Source organism: Corapipo altera, unplaced genomic scaffold, assembly GCF_003945725.1.
Source record: "Corapipo altera isolate COAL_440 unplaced genomic scaffold, ASM394572v1 79, whole genome shotgun sequence".
In the NCBI taxonomy this organism is placed as follows: Eukaryota; Metazoa; Chordata; class Aves; order Passeriformes; family Pipridae; genus Corapipo; species Corapipo altera.
Window position 1 is genome coordinate 2,980,845 of NW_020884927.1, and position 18,735 is coordinate 2,999,579.

Below are 18,735 nucleotides of genomic sequence, written 5' to 3' on the forward strand. Positions count from 1 at the left end.
AGTATGTTTTTTAAACAGCAGAGGCAACAAAAAATGCTCTTGAGTTTTGGGTGAAGCCTTTGTTGTAGGTCTTCTGTTTGTTAAAAGCACATTGCCTGCTATATAAACCCTGTTATTTGTATGTTAAATATCTTGGCTTTAGGAGAGTTATTTTCATCATTTTGTCAACTGTTTGTGGAGGAATTTCAGATTTTCTTCTTGCTTCAGCAGATTAACAGATTTTGAAAATCATTATTGAGGTGGACAGTTTTACATGAATGAGTCCTACATACAATACCCAAATTTGTTTGAGTTTTGTTAATTAAATAGTAAGTTGAAAGCAAACATAAGGTTTAAAAGACATCCTGGTTTTTTCTGAAGTCTTGCAGATGCTCTCTTCTATTGAAGTTGTTGAGCTTTAATCCAAATTTCATTTGTTGCAAGACTATTCCTCAAGGATAGCCATCTTCTGTTGCCCTCTGGTGGCAAAAGCAATCCTCTAACAGAATATGAAAAAAATTATAAAAATAATTTAGATTGGTTATTTCAGCTAACACAAATGATCTTAGAGGCTTCATCAGCAGGAAGGCATGTGGAGGTCCTAAAGGACAAAAACTAGAAAAATGCCACAGTGCCAATAGTAGGGAAGAGACTGGGCACTTTGCAAGGAGAAGAGGAAGACAGTGGCTCCTGTCTTCTGGATGCCACTCTCTGGCAGCTCCTCGTTCAGGTGATGAACAAGGATGCTGTAGAGACCAAAAAAATTATTGAGGTGCGTAGCCCAAAAGCTAAAAAGTGACACCACCACGGGGAAAAGGAGGTAGGGGCTGGTGACTCATTCCTGAGCCAGTGGAAGGCTCATCACCCACATGGGACTGATATCCTGGAAAAGGGATAACGCTGCCGGTCTGGAGCCTGAGTTTAAGCGCAGTGTAAGGTTGTAGGGACTGCAAATGTTCCTTTGCACCTGCCAGTGTCCCTGGCTGCTGCTGCCTGTGCTGGCAAGCTGAGCTGATCCACAGGGACTGCTGAGGGCTTGGAAGGCTCGGCCAGATCTCCCATGAGCACTGTCAAAGGGGCTTCAGCTCACGGTGGGCCAGATTAATTGTACCCAAAAATACAATACAAGTGGTTTTACCTGGAAGCTTTTGTTTCTTTGATCCCAGACTGATGCTCAGTGACACCAGGAAAGATGGAATCCCCTCACTGAAAAAATGGAAAATGTCTCTGCATTTGTCCATCTTCAGAAGGATATATATAAAAAAAAGTGATAGAAGAATCAGTCAAAGTTCACTTTCAAGAAAAAGAAATCTGTAATTAGTTATTAACTAACAATCTGAAAGATATTTTGAGATGAACAGCAACCAACACAAATCATCAAGGAAGATAACCCTGTCATATCAGTGCAATATACTTTTTTATTACAGGGTGTCAGGCTTGTCAATTAAGGCGTGGTGGTGTCTTATCTTGGGTACAGTAAAGGTTTTTAAATTATCTTGTTTTTTTTTTTAAAAATATAATAAGCAATCTTGGGAAACATGATTTAGAAAGGACTCCTGTAGATGGATGCATAGTTGTTTACAGAGTGGAAGGGACATCCCTCCAGGTCATGTTCAGTATTTGGTATTATTGGTAGGATGACAGAATAGAGTATGCTCATTAAGTTTGTGTTCAGGAAATACAAATGAGAATATAAAAGATACTGGAGGGCAGAACTGGAATTTAGACTGCTTGCAAAAGAAGAGAAATGCCCCCAAAGTAGGAAGGAATTCAGTTGGGATAAGACAATTTCTGTACTGAAAGGCTGGTACTTGATGTTTTCAGAAAAGGACCTGGTGCTCACAGTGAATTTTTAAGAGTGTAACTCACTGATGTGCTGTTATAAAATACAGAAGTGAATACCGTACAGGATGCATCACAGAAATGCAGCCTTACAAGTACTAATTCTGCTTTTTCTCAGTCCTGGGAAGGAGAGAGAGCTCTGGTGAGAGCTCTGCCTCCGTGACTTTAGGAAAAATTCCTGGAGGATGGTTGTGTGAGTGTTCGGAAGTTTGGAAAGCATGATTAATAGGAGAAGGTTGAAAGAACAGAGATGTATTTCTTCTACAAACAAAAAGTTTCAAAGATGTGGAAGATTATTGCATTCTCTGCTACAAGTGTCTACCCTTATAATTAACCATTTAATTGGTTCCTAGGATCGTGACCTGGTATTTTATGACAGTTATTTTCATCAGATCTACACTATTTTCAATACTGTTCTGTCTTGTGCTCTGTGATATTCTTGCAATCCTCTGCATTGACAGGATTTTCTGGTTTGTCTTCTGGAAACACCAGAGTACTTCTATTTCTTGTAGCCTTTCTGCTTGAAGGTTAGCAGGGGAATACCTCAGTTTGAATATTTAATCTTCAGCTTGTTAGCAAAGCTTCAGAAATGGTGAAGTAGAAGACAGATTATAGATTAAGGCAACAAGGCCTTTTGATAGTGCCTCTCTTTTCAATGAAGCACTATTGAATGATTTGCTGCGGTCCAGATTCACTTAACTGCATTTGCTTTGCTCAGGAAAAGCTGGTCCATCATCAAAGAAGAGGTGATGTACTTTTGCTGATGGTGTTTATTTGCCTGTTTTTAAAACACACTCTTGAAATCACCCTTGAAAAGCGTTTTGAGGCTTTGTGAGGTGCTTTGTTGGAGTCAACAAGACTGTTGTTGCTTGGGTGACATCTCTCTAAGGGGCTGGGAGGTAGAAGATGCAATAATAGCAGGTATTCCCCCTTTACTGTATGTGTTTAAAATGATTGGTAGAGGCCTACAATTTAATGAACCACCCTTCTGGAAAACTCAGAAACTCTTTTGAGTGCTCTGGACTGGATACTATTACCAACTTGGAGCAACTCTTTGAAATCAGGTTGAGAGGAGTTCTGAGTCCTGGTCTCTCATCTTGGTGAATTCCTGACCTCTAGTAACAGGTTATTCTGTACAGGGTAAAGTCTTTGAGCTTTGGAAGGTCTTGGGCTCAGGCTGATGTGGATCAAGGATGTTTTCCAAAACATCTCTTGTGTATTTCTAAGGGCTGGTCCATGTCTTGTCACTCAGCTCTCTTTGGCTTAGAGACAAATCTATGGAACATCTCAAGTGTGGATGTAATTTAAATGATTTGAGAACAGCAGTGGCTGTTTATTGGTAATAACAATATAAAATCATAAACAAGATTAAATCATAAAAGCATAGGGAGATATAACTGACTGGAAAAATTAGGAACATTTAAAAGATGTTGTCCCATAACACTTCTCTGTATTATTTCTCTAATTTAGTAAAAATTGAAGAGATAAATAATCACTTGTGGATGCACTCAAGGAACTATGCTGTGGTAGCCTTTTCATTCTACATCATCCAAGGTGCTTTTAATGAACTGGGGGGGGGGGGGGGGGGGGCAGGAAAGGAAGCTTTTTACATGCAAAGACTGTTTTAATTTTTTATCTAATTGTTCCTTCTTGTAATGTAACTTCCTTTCTATACAAAAAAATACATGTTTGAAAGCTGGACATCAGGCAGGATCATTTTTTCTTGTCTGGCTTTGTGTGCGTTCCCACAAAAATGTAAGTGAAATGTTTCCTTAGTATTCTTCTGTGTATGAAAGCTGGAAACTGAAGATTGCATTAAAGCATGTGCTTCTCCAGTCTGGCTGAAGGCATCATTGCCAGGGACAGGCTGAGGGCTGAAAGGAGCAAAACAAAGCGCCGCTTGTCCGTTTGAATTTTCATTCCGTGGGCTGTGTGTGGCACCACAGGTTAAGAACCCCAGTGAAGTTTATTCCTGCAGCTCTGGTGGGACTGCAGATGCCGCTGGGAGGGATGAGTTATTGACAAGCATTAACACAGCTAAAAAGTAACAAACAATTTTTTTTTTTTATTACCTCGAAGCCATTTCAGAGAGCGACTCTTTCTGTTCCTGAGTGTGAAGTGGAACAAAAAGAAAAGCTTCCTTGGCAATCAGCTGAATCAGCCAGCTGATTCCAGCTCGGCACCAAGTATTACTCACTGAATTTAGAAAGATTTTTCTGAGAAAATCTGATGAAAACCTAAGAAGAATACATTGTTTTATGCCAGGAGCAGTGCATGAAGAACTGGGAAAAAGTATGTCAGCTCTTTTTTAATGAGTTAGATGTTTTCCAACTTTAAGATGACAAATTTGGCAAATGTAAATTCTCAAATGTGCTAGAGCAACAGAGCTCTTTTATTTTGTGCACGATATTATTTTTCATTTTGAAATATTTGAGTATTCCTTGACTTTTTAAATAAACAGTTGACAATGAAACTCCACATTCATTGTAATTTTGCTGCTGGAGCTAAAAAAAGAATCTAAGATATTCTGGAATGTTTAAATTGTCAAAAGTGAGGCAGAGGGTTTTTGGTGGGTGGTCTCATTTTTAAAATAAGTGATGTATTTTTGTCTTAACAAGGGTGAGTTTCCCTGTTCCTCACAGTTTGAATCTGGAGGGATTATGGTACTGTAGGACAGAAAGGTTGATATTTGTTATTTTCCCGTCCTCTGTGTCTTTCTTTTTTTGGTCTCTCAGTTTGCTTTAACTATTGTTTAGGGTTTGTGTTTTTTTTAATTTAATTTTATTTTATTTAAAAAGCTCTGTTGATAATAGTAAGAAAGTGACTTTTGAGTAACAGGCTTCAGTACTGACTCATAAGGTCCTCTATTAATCCCTGTTCTCAGATTAGTTCTCCTGAGCTGCTGTTCTTTCTCTGAGTACCAAGCAAGCTCCTTCCCCTGGTGTCTGAGGGCTTGTTACCAAGAAACATTTTCTGGGGAAGAAACATCTAAACAGAACTTTGAAGTCAGGCCTTGATTGCAGGATGAAATGAAGTGGAACACACACGACTCTTTTCAGCCCTTCTCCAGTCCTAGTGCTTAGACCCCGTGGGGACAGGATGTGAGCTGTACCTGTGATTACCACTCGTGTCATTGGTTCTGATTGCAGCCTTGCTATGTGACATCAACTTCTGTGTTCTTTTTTTGAAGGAAGAAAGACCAGTTTTAAAATCCTGGAACATGGTTATGCAGGCAACCAAAAGGTTGCAGTAATTAGTATCAATATTGGGATTCAAGAGTCAAAACAGGGACCTAGTGTCAAGTTTGGGTCTAACAAATTAGGCTGTATCTACCCTGATTCCTGGTCAATGCCCTTTTAAGGTAACAGGACAAGTTGTATGATATTGAAAACTTAGGAATTAACTGTGTTCTCCCCCTTCAGTGAAATCACAGCTATTTCTATAGATGCTTAAACTTGTGTGATTTGGACTTAGACAACTGGAAGATTTAGGGAATGAGGAGTTGTGTTGAAAACATTACAGTGTTTTTAACTGCTCTTATTTTCATTATGAACTTGTAAAAATGTACTGAATTCCTTTGCTAAATTTGTGCATGACATGGGCTGTTAGTGTTTGAAACAAATGCTTATAATCTTTCATAATACAGAACTTGAATTACTTTTCAATTTGGTGATGTATTACAGGCAAATGTAATCAGATGAAAACTCAGAATCTGATTCACAATCTGTTCCTTATTCTATTACTGTAAATGGCATCTAATTGAATCTTTCAGGTTGTTCCAGAAGATGATGTGCTAAAGATAAGAGCAGTAAATCATTTCCAGACAACTTGACTTTTTAACTAAGCTTTCTCGTTGCAGGCTGGTTTTCACATGTGTAATCACAATAATGCTTTCCTGATAGCCATGATGGTGTGCTTCTGTGCACACACATCTGAAGACCACTAGGGCCTTGAAAGTGGGTGTCTAAGTTGATAAGCCTGTGAAATAACAGAGTTATTGTTGACATTTTTCACAGAGTATGCTGAATTTCTGCACTGCAAAGGGAAGAAATTTACTGATTTTGATGAAGTTCGTCAGGAAATCGAAGCAGAAACAGATAGAGTAACAGGAATGAACAAAGGCATTTCTTCAATTCCTATTAATTTAAGAGTATATTCTCCACATGGTAGGTAAAATCATTCTCCTCTACACTTCTGTCATATAATGTATTATGTAGCTCTGTCTGTCTAGCCATTGCCCTTTTGATTTGTTTTTACTGCTCGCTCTTCTGGGATGAAAAAGCTTCTGAGGCTAAGTTGAACCAAAAGTGGGTATGTGTCTGGAAGAATCCTCAAATTCTCCTGTTTTTAAGAAACCACTCTACAGTGGAGAGCTGTTGGCCATGAGAGATGGGCAGAACATAGACTCTCTACCTCATTTAATATTCTCTTTATTTAAAAATATTCTCACCTTGCCTCAAGATGAAAGCAGTCTCTCCCCCAGTACATTCATGAGATGGTAGCTCATTAGTAAAGACAAATAATAGGAGATGAGAGACTTAATGGCAAAACTTTTTTGCACCCTCCAGAGGGATTCCCTGATCAGTGATCTAGAAAGTCACTGTGTCTCCCTGCCTTACTGGAAGTTTATTGTTCCCTGTCACTAAAAACATGTTCAGACAATAATGGTGTTTGAAGCTGCTTTCTGTTTTAGACCCCCAGTATAGATCAAAGTTAGTTCCTCTGGTTACCATCTGCCCAATTTAATGAAGGCAGGCTAGGGAAAATGTTTCCCATTGAGTCTGTCTTTGATACAGGAGAAAAGTGGTATGTTTGGCTGAAGCACTTTATTTTTCTAACTGGAGAGGGGCTGAACTAAATCTCCTGCCTCAAAGCTTGTTGGTTGAACATGCTGACTCCAGGAGAAAGTGAAAATTTCCTACCTATTGCTCTTACTTTGTTTTAGTAAAATCAGTCTTCAGTTCAGCAACTCCTGTCTGTATTAACCAGACCCAAAATATACTTCTGGTGTTTCCTTTCTAGGAATAGCATTTTTCTCATTTGTCTACAGGATACCCTGTTGCCCCAGTACTTGTTGAACAAACTGGGATGCTTTTAGTTGGCACTGTGGCCTGTACTGGGGAAATCATGCCAGAGCAAATCAGGTTTTCTTAATGGATTAACTTCTTCATATTTATTACTTTTCTGAAGAAGTTGCAGAGTAAAAAATACCCCTAAATCTTCAGAACAACAATATACCCCCCCACCTCTTAACAACAATTTTGCTATATAAGTTAGGCCTGCTATTGACTTTTTTTTGGAATTTCTTAATTGGAGGCATTGTTCAAAGCATGGTCAGAGAAAGACTGTATTTTAAAAAAAACCCAACGACCTAAACAACTGTTTTGCATTGATTTGAAGGATGCAATGGGAATGGTCTGTTGTCTGTGCTCTTGTTGTGGGACAAAGCTTAGAAAGTCACGTTCAGTTGTCTAAGAGCCCTCAAGGATATTTGGTATAAGATGATACTTATACCAGTTGTTACATTAAAAATATTAAGTAACACTAATAAATTCAGAGATGAAAGACCAACAGGGAAACAAATATACCTTTCAGATTGGCAGGCATTTTGTTTGAACTCCTGACAATGTTTATATGCCTGTAAAGGTCATAAAGGGCTTTTATGTGACTAAAATTTGTCTGCAGCTATGGATGTGTAGACCTCTTTGACATGTCTGGTGTGCTAACCACTTCTGTGATCCTGTGTTTTCTGTATAGTCTTAAGCCTGACCCTTATTGATTTGCCGGGAATCACTAAAGTGCCAGTAGGGGATCAGCCTCCAGATATTGAGCAACAGATCAGAGACATGATAATGCAGTTCATATCCCGGGAAAACTGTCTCATCCTGGCTGTGACTCCAGCGAACACTGATCTGGCCAACTCTGATGCCCTGAAGCTGGCGAAGGAAGTGGACCCTCAGGGTAAGCATTGATGGATTACCACTTTGTGTTCTCAGTGTAAGAACATAATTGGAAGTAATAGATCAACTCTTGTGTGAAATTTTATAATGGAGAGTATGTTAAATAGATGTATATGTACATTCTCATGCAGCCTTCAACATCAACAGGGGGTTAGCTCAGTGTTGTTCTGGTAATGTTGCTGTAAATGTATTTTAAAAATTTTGTCACTGTCTCCTATAAGCAAGTGCAGCAGTGCCTATCTAGGAATTTTTGTAGTATCAGGCAAAATGGACCATGATGCTGATGGGATTTCTGGGTACTTGCTTTATAAATTTTATACAATCATACTGTAGGGATGCTGAGCTGTGTTAAAGAGATTTGAGGAACACGTTTCAGCAATTCTGTTCCCTTCTTTTCCAGACATACCATAACTTGAGTTGTAGCTGGTAGGGTGTGATACAAGTTTTGAGAAGGCTACATGTCTTTTATTATATAATTGTAATTGTTCTTCCTGAATCAAAATGATTCTTCAGTAACTTTTTCCTCCTGTCTCCACCCTGGTCAGGCCTTAGGACCATTGGTGTGATCACAAAATTGGATCTGATGGATGAAGGAACAGATGCGAGAGAAGTTCTAGAAAACAAACTACTCCCTCTTCGTAGAGGTGAGAATGTTCAGTTGCCTGTATTCTTTGCAATCCAGAAAGTGGTTTGGATAAAGGGTAATGTTTAGGAGTCCTGGAGATGAATCAAAGGTTATGCTGGACTTGATGAGTTCTTTGCTTTTACAGGTATCTATTCACCAAATGTAAAAGATGGCTGTGCTAAAAATATCCTGCAAGTTTTTTTCTGGACCTGGAAAACAAACTGCATATTCCAGAGGAAGCAAGAAATGTCAGCACAAGCTTTTAGCCAATTTTTTTCTTCTCTGCCAGATTGCTGTCACTTGTAACACGTGAATCTTTTTTTCTTTGCATGTGACAGCAACAAGCACCAGAGCTTTGGTAATCTCACTATAAAACAATTTATTATACCTTCCAGAAATCTTCCATGTGATTGTTCTGGCAGCTACGGGCACAGTTGCTCATGCTGTTAATAATAGTAATAATTTTGTTTCTAGTTATAATTTATGGATGAAACTACAATCTCCTCCCATTGATCCAGCAAATGAGAATTTTTTTCTGTATTTTGTTAATACTACATCATTTATCTCTGTGGACCTGTGTGTGTGTTTTGATTTTTGGTTTGGATTTTTTGTTGGTTTATTTTTGAAAAGGTTTCTTTGGGATTTGCCAGAGTTTCATATATTTCTCTTTTTGCACTGGTGATTTAAAAGTAAGTGTATCTGTTATATCTAAACAGAATGAAAAATCTAAACAGCATTAAGGGCACTTGAGTACTTGTAAACAGTATCTGAAATGCCTAAATTTGAAAGTTTAGTTCTAGTCAAGGTGAATTCAGCAGTTCAGGCAATAGCTGCATTGATTTACCTGTTGGGTTTGTGTTGTTTTAGGTTATATTGGTGTTGTAAACAGAAGCCAGAAGGACATTGATGGGAAGAAGGACATAAAAGCAGCTCTTCTAGCAGAAAGGAAATTCTTTCTTTCCCACCCGTCCTACAGGCACATGGCAGATCGGATGGGAACGCCGTATCTCCAGAAAGTTCTAAACCAGGTAAAACCTGAAGCCTTGGTGGTGAAAGGCAGCTTTATAATAATGGTAGGGCCAATACAAAAGCTTTATTAAAATGAATGTTGGTCACTGAACCTCACTTATTATTTCCTGCTTTTAATGGGTTTAATTTGCACAAGGTAAAAACAAAGCTGTATATTACCTGTACCATACAAAAGCTTGCTGTGAGATGTGGTTTCTGACTTGTACTGACAGTTTTGCACCTCCCTGTTCTCTTGAATACTGAATATGAACATCAAAAATAAGATTTCTCTCCCTTCCTGGGAGTACACCATCCTATTCCTTTCTTATCACATTTCTCTTAACAGGATTTTTAGCACTCAAATTTAGAAATTAGGGATAAAAAAAGACAATTTTAGAAGTCATGTATCCTGAGGATGCACTGTGTGTCTGTACTTTAACCTCAAAATGTACACTTTATTGTAGTTGTTACTATAAACATATACTGTGTACTAATGATATAAATGACAAATGACAGTAATCAGAGCACTTTGCCACCCTACTTTTATTTTTGCCAAAAGCTCTGGTTTATATCTATAAGTTTGTGCCAAACTGTGTTTTAATTCAACTTCCTTCAGCTGGAAATAGAGCTATTTCCCAGTTACCTGGAGGAGAAAGCCATAAATTACTGTCCTAATTAAGGCCCTGCCTACAGCAGGCTTGGAGTTCTCTTCACCATTTTGGGTCTCTGGGTATTGCTCTTTTGGTAGAGCCCTTTCTTAGCTTGACCAGCCTGTGACCCTAATGAGGATGCAATTTTGCCTGTGTTTAGAATGTTTTGCCTCTTTTTATATATTGAAAGTGTGATTCCCATGTCCTAGTTTTGAGACTGAAGCACAGGCTACATATCCCTTTGGACAGTCTTATCTGTCCTGATTTTCATTACTTTATATCCTATTACATTTTTTGTGAGCTGTTTTGAAAATCTACCTACTTCAGTAGGAACTGTTGATCTTTTGTTGCTTTTACTGTGTGTAGAATATTATATAGGGGAAGATCTGCATAAGTTTTGTCCTTAAGATACTGGGGACGTGTTAGTGTTTGTGGTTTCAGGTAATAATTCAGTTTCTCGGCATCCACAAGGTGGTGCTCCAGGGAAACTCCAGCTTTCGATTTTGTGCCTGTCAGTCTGGTGAACGACTTTAAATTTGAGTTTGTTCTGGTATATGACATTCTGAATTTATAGCTTGTTTGATTGGGGTAGAGAAAAGGGCTTGGGGCATAGTGCAAGAAGCCCAGTTTAGTTTTAATTAAAGAATGGGTACAATGCATGAGAAATTTATGGCACAGGTAAGACATTGATAGTGCTGTCCTAACACAGTACAATATATACGCAAAAACAAGTGAGATAAGTTAAACACAGATCTGGTAAGTCCTTTTCTACTCTTGTTCAATTTATTTTCCAGTACATTTTGGTATATTTTCAGAAACAAAAACTGAAACTATTGAGTGGTAGAACCTTTTTCAGCTGAAAATCAAATGTTTAAAAAAGGAAAAATTATAAAACCATTAATATGAGGGACAGATCTCTTCCCTTTAGTATGCTTTGCACAAGGGAGCAAAAATCACTTAGGAAAGTGCCAAGAAGCTACTCTGATGTCTGTACTTTCCTCCACCTCTGGAGTAATGCCCATCAATGGGATGTGGATGCTCAGAATCTCTTTTTTTGTGGCTGCAAAGGAGTCATCGTGCTGAACAAGCACGTATGGAATTGGGAAACACCTTTAGGAAAACAAGCAAAACAGGAGTGATGGCATCAGCACTGAGTGATGAGAGGTCATTTCAAATTACATGTCATGTGTGTAACTTTTTCGTGAGTAACTAGGTAGGTATGTAGTAACAGGGCTCAGTGAGTGAGAGGACAAAGGAATTTTTGGAGCCTCTTTACAATGTGTATGCACAAAGAATATTGTATTGTTCTTTAACAGCCTCCATTACTTCAGAGATCAAAAGGAATTGCCCTGGTAAACTAGCACAGGTCATGGCTGATAAACTTGGCAGTCAGAAGGAAATGGTTGTGCTCCTGCTTTCATCTTTATTTACAATATAAAAGGACTTTTATTTGCTTTTTAGCAACTTACCAATCATATTCGGGATACTCTGCCAGCCTTCAGAAGCAAACTCCAGAGCCAACTGCTTTCTATAGAACATGAAGTAGAGGTATACAAAAACTTCAGACCAGAAGATCCAACCAGAAAAACAAAAGCCTTGCTGCAGTGAGTGTCTTTTGTCTGCTTTTCTGCTCTGTATAGGTTTGTTTTACTTCTTTTTTTCTTCTTTCTAATAGGTTTAAATCTAAAGATTAGGATATGATTAAGGATTTTATATGTGAACTCCAAAGAATTCTGTGTTTGATGTTCCCAAACGCTTTATATACTCTACAATTTCAGCAGTTTTCCCTAAATTAATTTTAGTAATCCTAGGAAAGAGAGAAAGCAGAGCAAGGAAAAGGTATAAAGATGGGCATCAGAGATGATGAAAGGTAAGAAACTGCTTCTGATTGTATAGGCACATTCTTCTGTCTGCCAAAAAGATGACCTCAAGCAAGGGAAGGACATTGTGTTAGAAGTCTGTAAGATGAGGAGGGTGGAAGGAGAGTAGGGAATGCTTCTTTTTCTAATATAAGAACTTGTCTTTCCAAAAGAACTCAAAGGTGGTAAGATCAAAATTAATCATAGATGGTAGTCCTTCATGTATTGTGCACCTAAGACCTAGAGATCTTTGATAACACCACTGTAAAGGAAGGGAACAGAGATAACTGTTCATCTGACTTTGAATCATGTGGAATTGGAATCAGAACCCTTTCTTGATTGTGGATTTAGCACTGTGGAAAAAGGCCAATCTGACGTTTCAGGTTGAACACCACTTGGCACCTGTTGCTTTGCTTCGTGCTGTTTCCTTACCTGCTCTGTTTCCAGAGATGCCCAATACTGGTCTGCCATTTTTGTTCTCCCTCTTTTTTTTAAGATTAACCCTCTGCAGCCACTTTTGTGTTCATATGCAATTAAAATGTACCTCTTAGGAGAGGAAGTATGCAGAGGGGGAAAGAGAGGTGTAAAATGTACCTAGCTCTTATATCTTATATGACTGTTGTCACATTCCTGCTCTGACTGATTTCAAAGGTTTTCAGCATTCTGAGATAGATGGTAATAGCAATGGATTGTGATAACGCATGAGTTTTGTGCAGGATTCATTCTGTAGTTAGAAGTCTGAAATTCAGAAGGGAAAATAATCAGCTGAACTAGAGAGACTTTCTTGAGTCAGCTGAAGACTCCAATTTACTCCTTATTTTTGTAACAACTGTGTCCAAAAGAGAAGACATAAGTCAGTTCCTCATGACTTTACTCCAGATGTTTTAGTTGCACAAACAGAGGGCCATCACCTTTGGCTTTTCCATGACTGGAAGAATTCTCCTGTGTGTTTTTCTGAATGCTCCTGCTGCAGAAGTGTAAGCACAACCAAGTGAGCTGGAGCTTGTGGTACTGACAGCTGCCACATGGCCATGTTAGGAAGATCCAAGGGTCACTGTGGAGAAATAAACTCTGCAAATTGAACCAATTGCCTTAAAATTTGGGATATTTTCTTGTGGTGGTCTGCCCTGTCTGCAGTTTTTGTAACATCATCTGAATATGGATGTGCTTTTCTATTCAAATACATTATGTATTATAACTTAAATGTCAGGACTCTTATTTTGTTATCCTACTAAAAAGACTGCTATCACTTTTTCTTCGTTAAAAAAATAATTAAGCATCTATTTAATAAGTAATAACATCATTTGAAATTGTGTTATCGTTGATAACAAATGAATGTAGCTTGGTACCCTGCTGTATTTTTAGCTGACTTTATAATAAAGTTTAATAAACGGTGCTTCCCCCACCCACAACATTTATGAAGAAAAAAAAAAATATACTGTGTGAGGTCCTACAAGAGAAAAGGGATGCAGGGGGATGTGTGTAGGTATGGATTTTATGAATTGACAACTTGGCTGAATCAACTGTTGTTCAAAGATACTTTTGTCAATTCCTAAACATGTTTTATCAGGCACTAGTAGTCAATAGTACTGAAGTAAGAGTTAGTACTTGACATACTTAAGCGGTTGTGTTTGTTGTTTGTTTTTTTTTTTTTCTCACCCCCTTTAAAATTTAGGATGGTACAACAGTTTTCAGTGGACTTTGAAAAAAGAATCGAAGGATCAGGAGATCAAGTTGATACACTAGAACTTTCAGGAGGTGCCAAAATCAACCGAATTTTCCATGAACGTTTTCCTTTTGAACTAGTGAAGGTATTTATCCGTCTTGCTGTTGTGCTTTGTGCCTTATTTATGTATTCTTATGTTCATGCTGATAATAGTATAGCCAAGAAAAGGTCTGATTGGAAGAACATGCTCTTAAGTGTGGAAGAAATTACATGAAGTTATACTTAAGACCTTTGGCTTAATTTCTAGGATTGGAAACTGAGACATGCTAAGAATTCTAAAGTAAATGAATTAGAATGTAATTATAGTCCCAGTTCATACTAGTTTCTGTACTTCTCTGTTGTTTTATCACAAATGGCATCTTTCTTCTGGTTAAATGGGGCAGGCAGACCACTCCAGTTGGTAAATTTAAGTTGTGTTCAAAGACCTAGTATCTATTAAAATTAGAATTATGGAAAATAACCATTTTCTGTGTGTTCTACTTCCCATATTCAGTACATTAAACCAAAGCCAGCTTTCAGTCCTATGCTTTCATAGTGAGAGGTGGAGCAGGGTAGGTCCCTTGCAATCCAAATTATTCTATAATTCTGTGATAGTTGGGCTTAGGTAATGACCCCTTCATTTGTGACAGCACTAACTTCCAGCTAGCTGACTTTCAAAAGAAACTTGAAGAAAAGCTTTATAACTTCATAATTGAAACAACTCCTCTTTTAAATTTGGTTGAAAAACAGTAGAGTGGGAAGGAGAGGATAAACAGACCATAATCACAGAAGATGCACCTCTTCAAGAAAAGAGGTCTAAAAAAAAAGTAGCATCTTCCAAATCCTGTTTCTGACTTACTTTGTCGACTGTACAAAATCATTCCAGCTGTTTGTATATCTGAGTGTGTGATTTTCAACAATCCTTACTGCTGCCTGTAGCCTTAGTGTTAAAATGTTTTAAAATACTTAATGCTTTGTTTAGTGTTATTAGAAATTACTGTTTTGACAGTTGAACTTACTTGTCTTCTGGTCATACTAGGAGAGGTAATATTTTCTGTTTTCATTAAGAACTTACCCTAATATGCTCTCACGTGCTTTTGTTCCTCTAGATGGAATTCAACGAGAAGGAACTGCGGAGAGAAATAAGTTATGCCATCAAGAACATACATGGTATCAGGCAAGTGCTCCCATGTTTTCAAGCCCAGTCTCGTTATACAGGTGTAATATCTTTGGAAAGCACTGCTTGCAAGCTTTGTTGTTCTTTGTGTTTTGGAAACTGTTCCTTATGTTCCTTGGTTAGTAAGTTCTCAGAAGGTTGACATTAGTAGCTGTGGGGAAGTATTTGAGCTTTCCTTGCCTTGTCGATGGGGAGGTCTTGATTTATGGTACTGAACTGATAGTTTTGGGCATGTTTTTATGGTTTGATTTTATTTTTTTTTAAATATAATTTATTTGCCAAGATAGACCTTGGTAAACAGTGTTTGAAAGAGAAGTAAGGCCCATTTGTTTAGGACTGGCTCTGTGGGGTATCTGTTATATAGCTTCATATACCCTGCAGTGAACTGTGAAATTCTCCACGTTGGACCCTGAATAACAGAACGACATTTCCTGGTGTGAGTGAAAAGTGCAGATGTAGGATTCTTATGGATTTGCTGTGCAGGTGACTGTGCATGGAGTGCTGCAGCTGCCATTCATCCCTCCTGGAAGGTTTGATGCAGTGCTGATGAGGCTTTACTGCATTATATCAGTACCCTTTAGAGTTCTCACAGACATCTGGAAGTAGTTTCTACTTGTATATCTTTCAAGCATATTTCTACTTGTATATTGTTACTCAGAATGACACTTGCTTGAGAAAAAAGCAAATTTAGTTCTGTGGAAGTCTCTTCGTGTAGAGATTGTTATCGCTCAGCTCTGAAAATGAAGATTTGAGCAATTCAGTAAAAAAAAATAATCTTCCTTGCATGATGTTTTTGTTACTGTCTTACATGTTTTTTTATGTCCACAGAACAGGTTTGTTTACTCCAGATATGGCGTTCGAAGCCATTGTTAAAAAACAGATAGTTAAGCTGAAAGGACCTTGCTTAAAAAGTGTGGATCTGGTGATGCAAGAGTTAATCAACACTGTCAAGAAGTGCACTAAAAAGGTAGCTTGCACATAGATTTGGTAATGTAAGTAAAATGTAATGGTGTGGTAGATAATGTAAAGCCTGTCTTGCATTTTGTAGTATTACAAGAAATTTCTGATCCAGTCACTTATGTACAGAGTAAGACTCTCTCAAATAATTACGTCTGCAAAGCTCTCAAAACAGTGTAATGATGGCAAAGTTCATTTTTTTTTTTACTCCTTTCTTTTAAATCTTATGATGGGAGGTGTTTTTGAGTCAAGTGATGCCCCCAGCTTCCTCTTCAGAACCATGTTTACACTTCTTAGCTAACTGGCTACTTTCACTGTCTCACCTGTCCATCTGTCTGTCCCACCAGCTCAGTGCAGGGTACAGAGCAGCAAGTACAGAAGCTGTTCTGGGATGTGGGCACAATTATGATGAAGTTGTTGAGAAATATCCTGCCACATCCTCTGCATTTTTCCGAATAAAGCAAATTTTTTTATACTGATGAGCAGGTAAAGCAGATATTTCTTAAAACAGGAAAGGCAAAGATCATAGAGAAGCAGATTCACCGCTGTATTTTGAAGGGAGTTTCCAGATTTTTTTCACTTTTGTCAAAGTTTGGAAGATACATCACTTGAATTAATTGTGCAGATGCTTTTCCTGAGAGAATTGGGCAAATTTACCGTTGTATTTTGCTGTTTATATTTAAGTATTGTTATGTAAAGATGTTGCCACAAGGTGGAGCCTTTAAAGAACAAGAAATCTGGAAATTGTTTAAGTGCCACTTTGGAATTAGGCACAGTAGAAGAGAGAGAAACCTCACCCCAAGGCTGATAGGCTGTGTTTTCATATGTCTGAAGTGTCTTTTCATTTATGTTCCATGGAGCAAAAGCATAGAAACAAGCTAAGGGTTTAGGCCTCTCCAGTTTCTCTGAAGAAAAACAAATAAGGCTTGCTTTGCAGCATGGGTAACTTTGAGCCCAAGAATTCCTAGTATTTGCTTTCGTCCAAAGAGGAAAACTGGAGGCTCCCCAGTTTGTATTCCACTGGAGCCACACTGCAGGGGTAAATGTCTGTTAACTTTGTGTTTCAGTTGGCAACTTATCCAAGGTTGTGTGAGGAAACAGAAAGAATTGTTGCGGGTTACATTCGTGAAAGAGAAGAGAAGACCAAGGATCAGGTGAGAATAAACAGGAGATCTGACAGTTTGGAGAACTGTGTAAGGGAGGGAAGTTCTTACATACAAAGTGCAGTAAGACAATGAAAGATTTTTCTTTTTTTTTTTTTAAACAGACTTCACGTTTTAGAGAGGGGGAAAAATTGCTTCTTTACCATTGAGCTTTGACAGAGGATACTAAAATTGTTACAGAAGGGTTAAGTAGTGGCTTAAAGTAGCGTTGGCTTGTTCCTGTGCCAATGCGCCCATTAGTGATTAAACAACTGCACACAGAAATAGCCAGCCTTTTGTCTACTTTGTTTCCAGGTGTTATTAATGTACCTATCCCATCCTCTAATTACAGCAGTGCTCACAACTAACGGTACCGATACTCTTGCAGGAGTGACAAGCTTCCCTTCAAGGTCAAAAAATGTAAAAAAAACCCCCAAAAATTCAGAGGAACTTGTTTAGAGCATTCATCACCCAGCTAAGCACTCCAAATCCAGGAAACTGCAAAGCTTAGATTACATGTTAGAAAATCCACTGGAAGTGGGAACAGGAATTATTGTCTGGAGAGTGCAGTGTGACAACAGAAATATTTGGGGAAGAAGAGCTAGGCAGACCTCCTAAGTTGTTCTGGACTCCTGACTCTGTAATCCAGTCCCTGTACAAACTAGAGAGCTGTGCAGCACATCCTGCTTATTTTCCCTTATTCTGTGCTGCAAATATAGTTCTTAAAAATCATTACATTTATTTGCTGGGCTTGTACTTGCAGGGAGTTCTAGTTAGAACACTCAGTTATCTCAAAATTTGGGAGAAGATACAAGTTACTTTGAATAATTGAGTCTTGTTTTCCCATTCTTCGTTGTGTGCACATGCCTGACTATTTCCCAGAACCAAGCACAAAGTACCAGCTTTCTGTAAATACCAAAAACTGGCCAAATGGGTTATTGTCACTTATTTATAGCATTATTTATGCTGTTATCAGTTATCATTAATAAAACAATTCTGAGGATATTTTCAGAGGTAAGAACTAGATCCAAATCCCCGTTATTTTTTGCTCCAAGTGAGGCACCCTAATGTCTTCTGGAAACTGTGAAGCATTTGGGAGTGATGCTCTGTCTGAGGAGCTGTACAAAAATAATTCTGTACACTTTGAAGAGATTAAGTACTACCATTTGGTAGCAATAGGTTCCTTTCTTTCTCCCTGCTGATACATGGAAGTCTGAAAAGACAGGGGAAAAGTGCAGTCTTTTGTTTCAGGAGCTGTTGAAGGGTGGCAGTGAGCTTTTACTAATATTTTAGCAAGTTTTTTTCTTGAGTTAGATTATAGAGTTTGAATCAAATTCTGTCTCTGGGCTGTTGAAGGACTGGCAAGTGATAAGTACACAAACCATTCCTTTGTTTCTTTGATATCCCTTCCCTTAATCCAGATGTGCACACCAGAATTGCTGTCTAGTACCTGGGCTGTACATTTTCTGGACCAGGGCTTAGCTTGCCCATCACTTCTTTGTGTGGCACATAAAGAAAATGGAAGTACCTGGATTTTAGGTTTAAAGTTCAGGTTCTTTGCTGGCTTGGCTGGCATGCTACAGATAGACAGAGTTTTGCTTGACTTACAAAACGTAGAGCTAGAATCTGTTATATAATTAATAAACTCTCTCTGCTTGTGTATGATTGATCTTAATGGAGTGGGCAAGGGCCAAAAGAGTGAAAAATGAGGTCTGTCAGGAAAAAAAATAGGAAGAGGGAATAGCTCTTCTGTAGTCTAACTTATTAAACAAACACAGAAACAGAAGCAGTGGAATTTAGAAAATATTGCTTTTGGCTTGAACAATTGTTA

General features: G+C 38.2%; 1 protein-coding gene across 10 annotated transcripts in view; it reads left to right on the top strand.

Moving 5' to 3' along the window:
* DNM3 (dynamin 3) overlaps positions 1–18,735 on the top strand; it is a 171,236-nt gene that overhangs the window by 20,455 nt on the left and 132,046 nt on the right. For all 10 annotated transcript variants that reach the window (XR_003530162.1, XM_027658458.1, XM_027658453.1 and 7 more), the window contains exons 3-11: positions 5,838–5,987; positions 7,579–7,782; positions 8,327–8,425; positions 9,274–9,434; positions 11,526–11,668; positions 13,599–13,734; positions 14,738–14,805; positions 15,634–15,772; positions 16,830–16,916. Coding sequence is in view for 9 of the 10 variants with exons in the window: in XM_027658458.1 (XP_027514259.1) it covers positions 5,838–5,987; positions 7,579–7,782; positions 8,327–8,425; positions 9,274–9,434; positions 11,526–11,668; positions 13,599–13,734; positions 14,738–14,805; positions 15,634–15,772; positions 16,830–16,916 (1,187 nt within the window). In the remaining variant the exon portion in view is untranslated. The remainder of the gene's footprint in view (positions 1–5,837; positions 5,988–7,578; positions 7,783–8,326; positions 8,426–9,273; positions 9,435–11,525; positions 11,669–13,598; positions 13,735–14,737; positions 14,806–15,633; positions 15,773–16,829; positions 16,917–18,735) is intronic.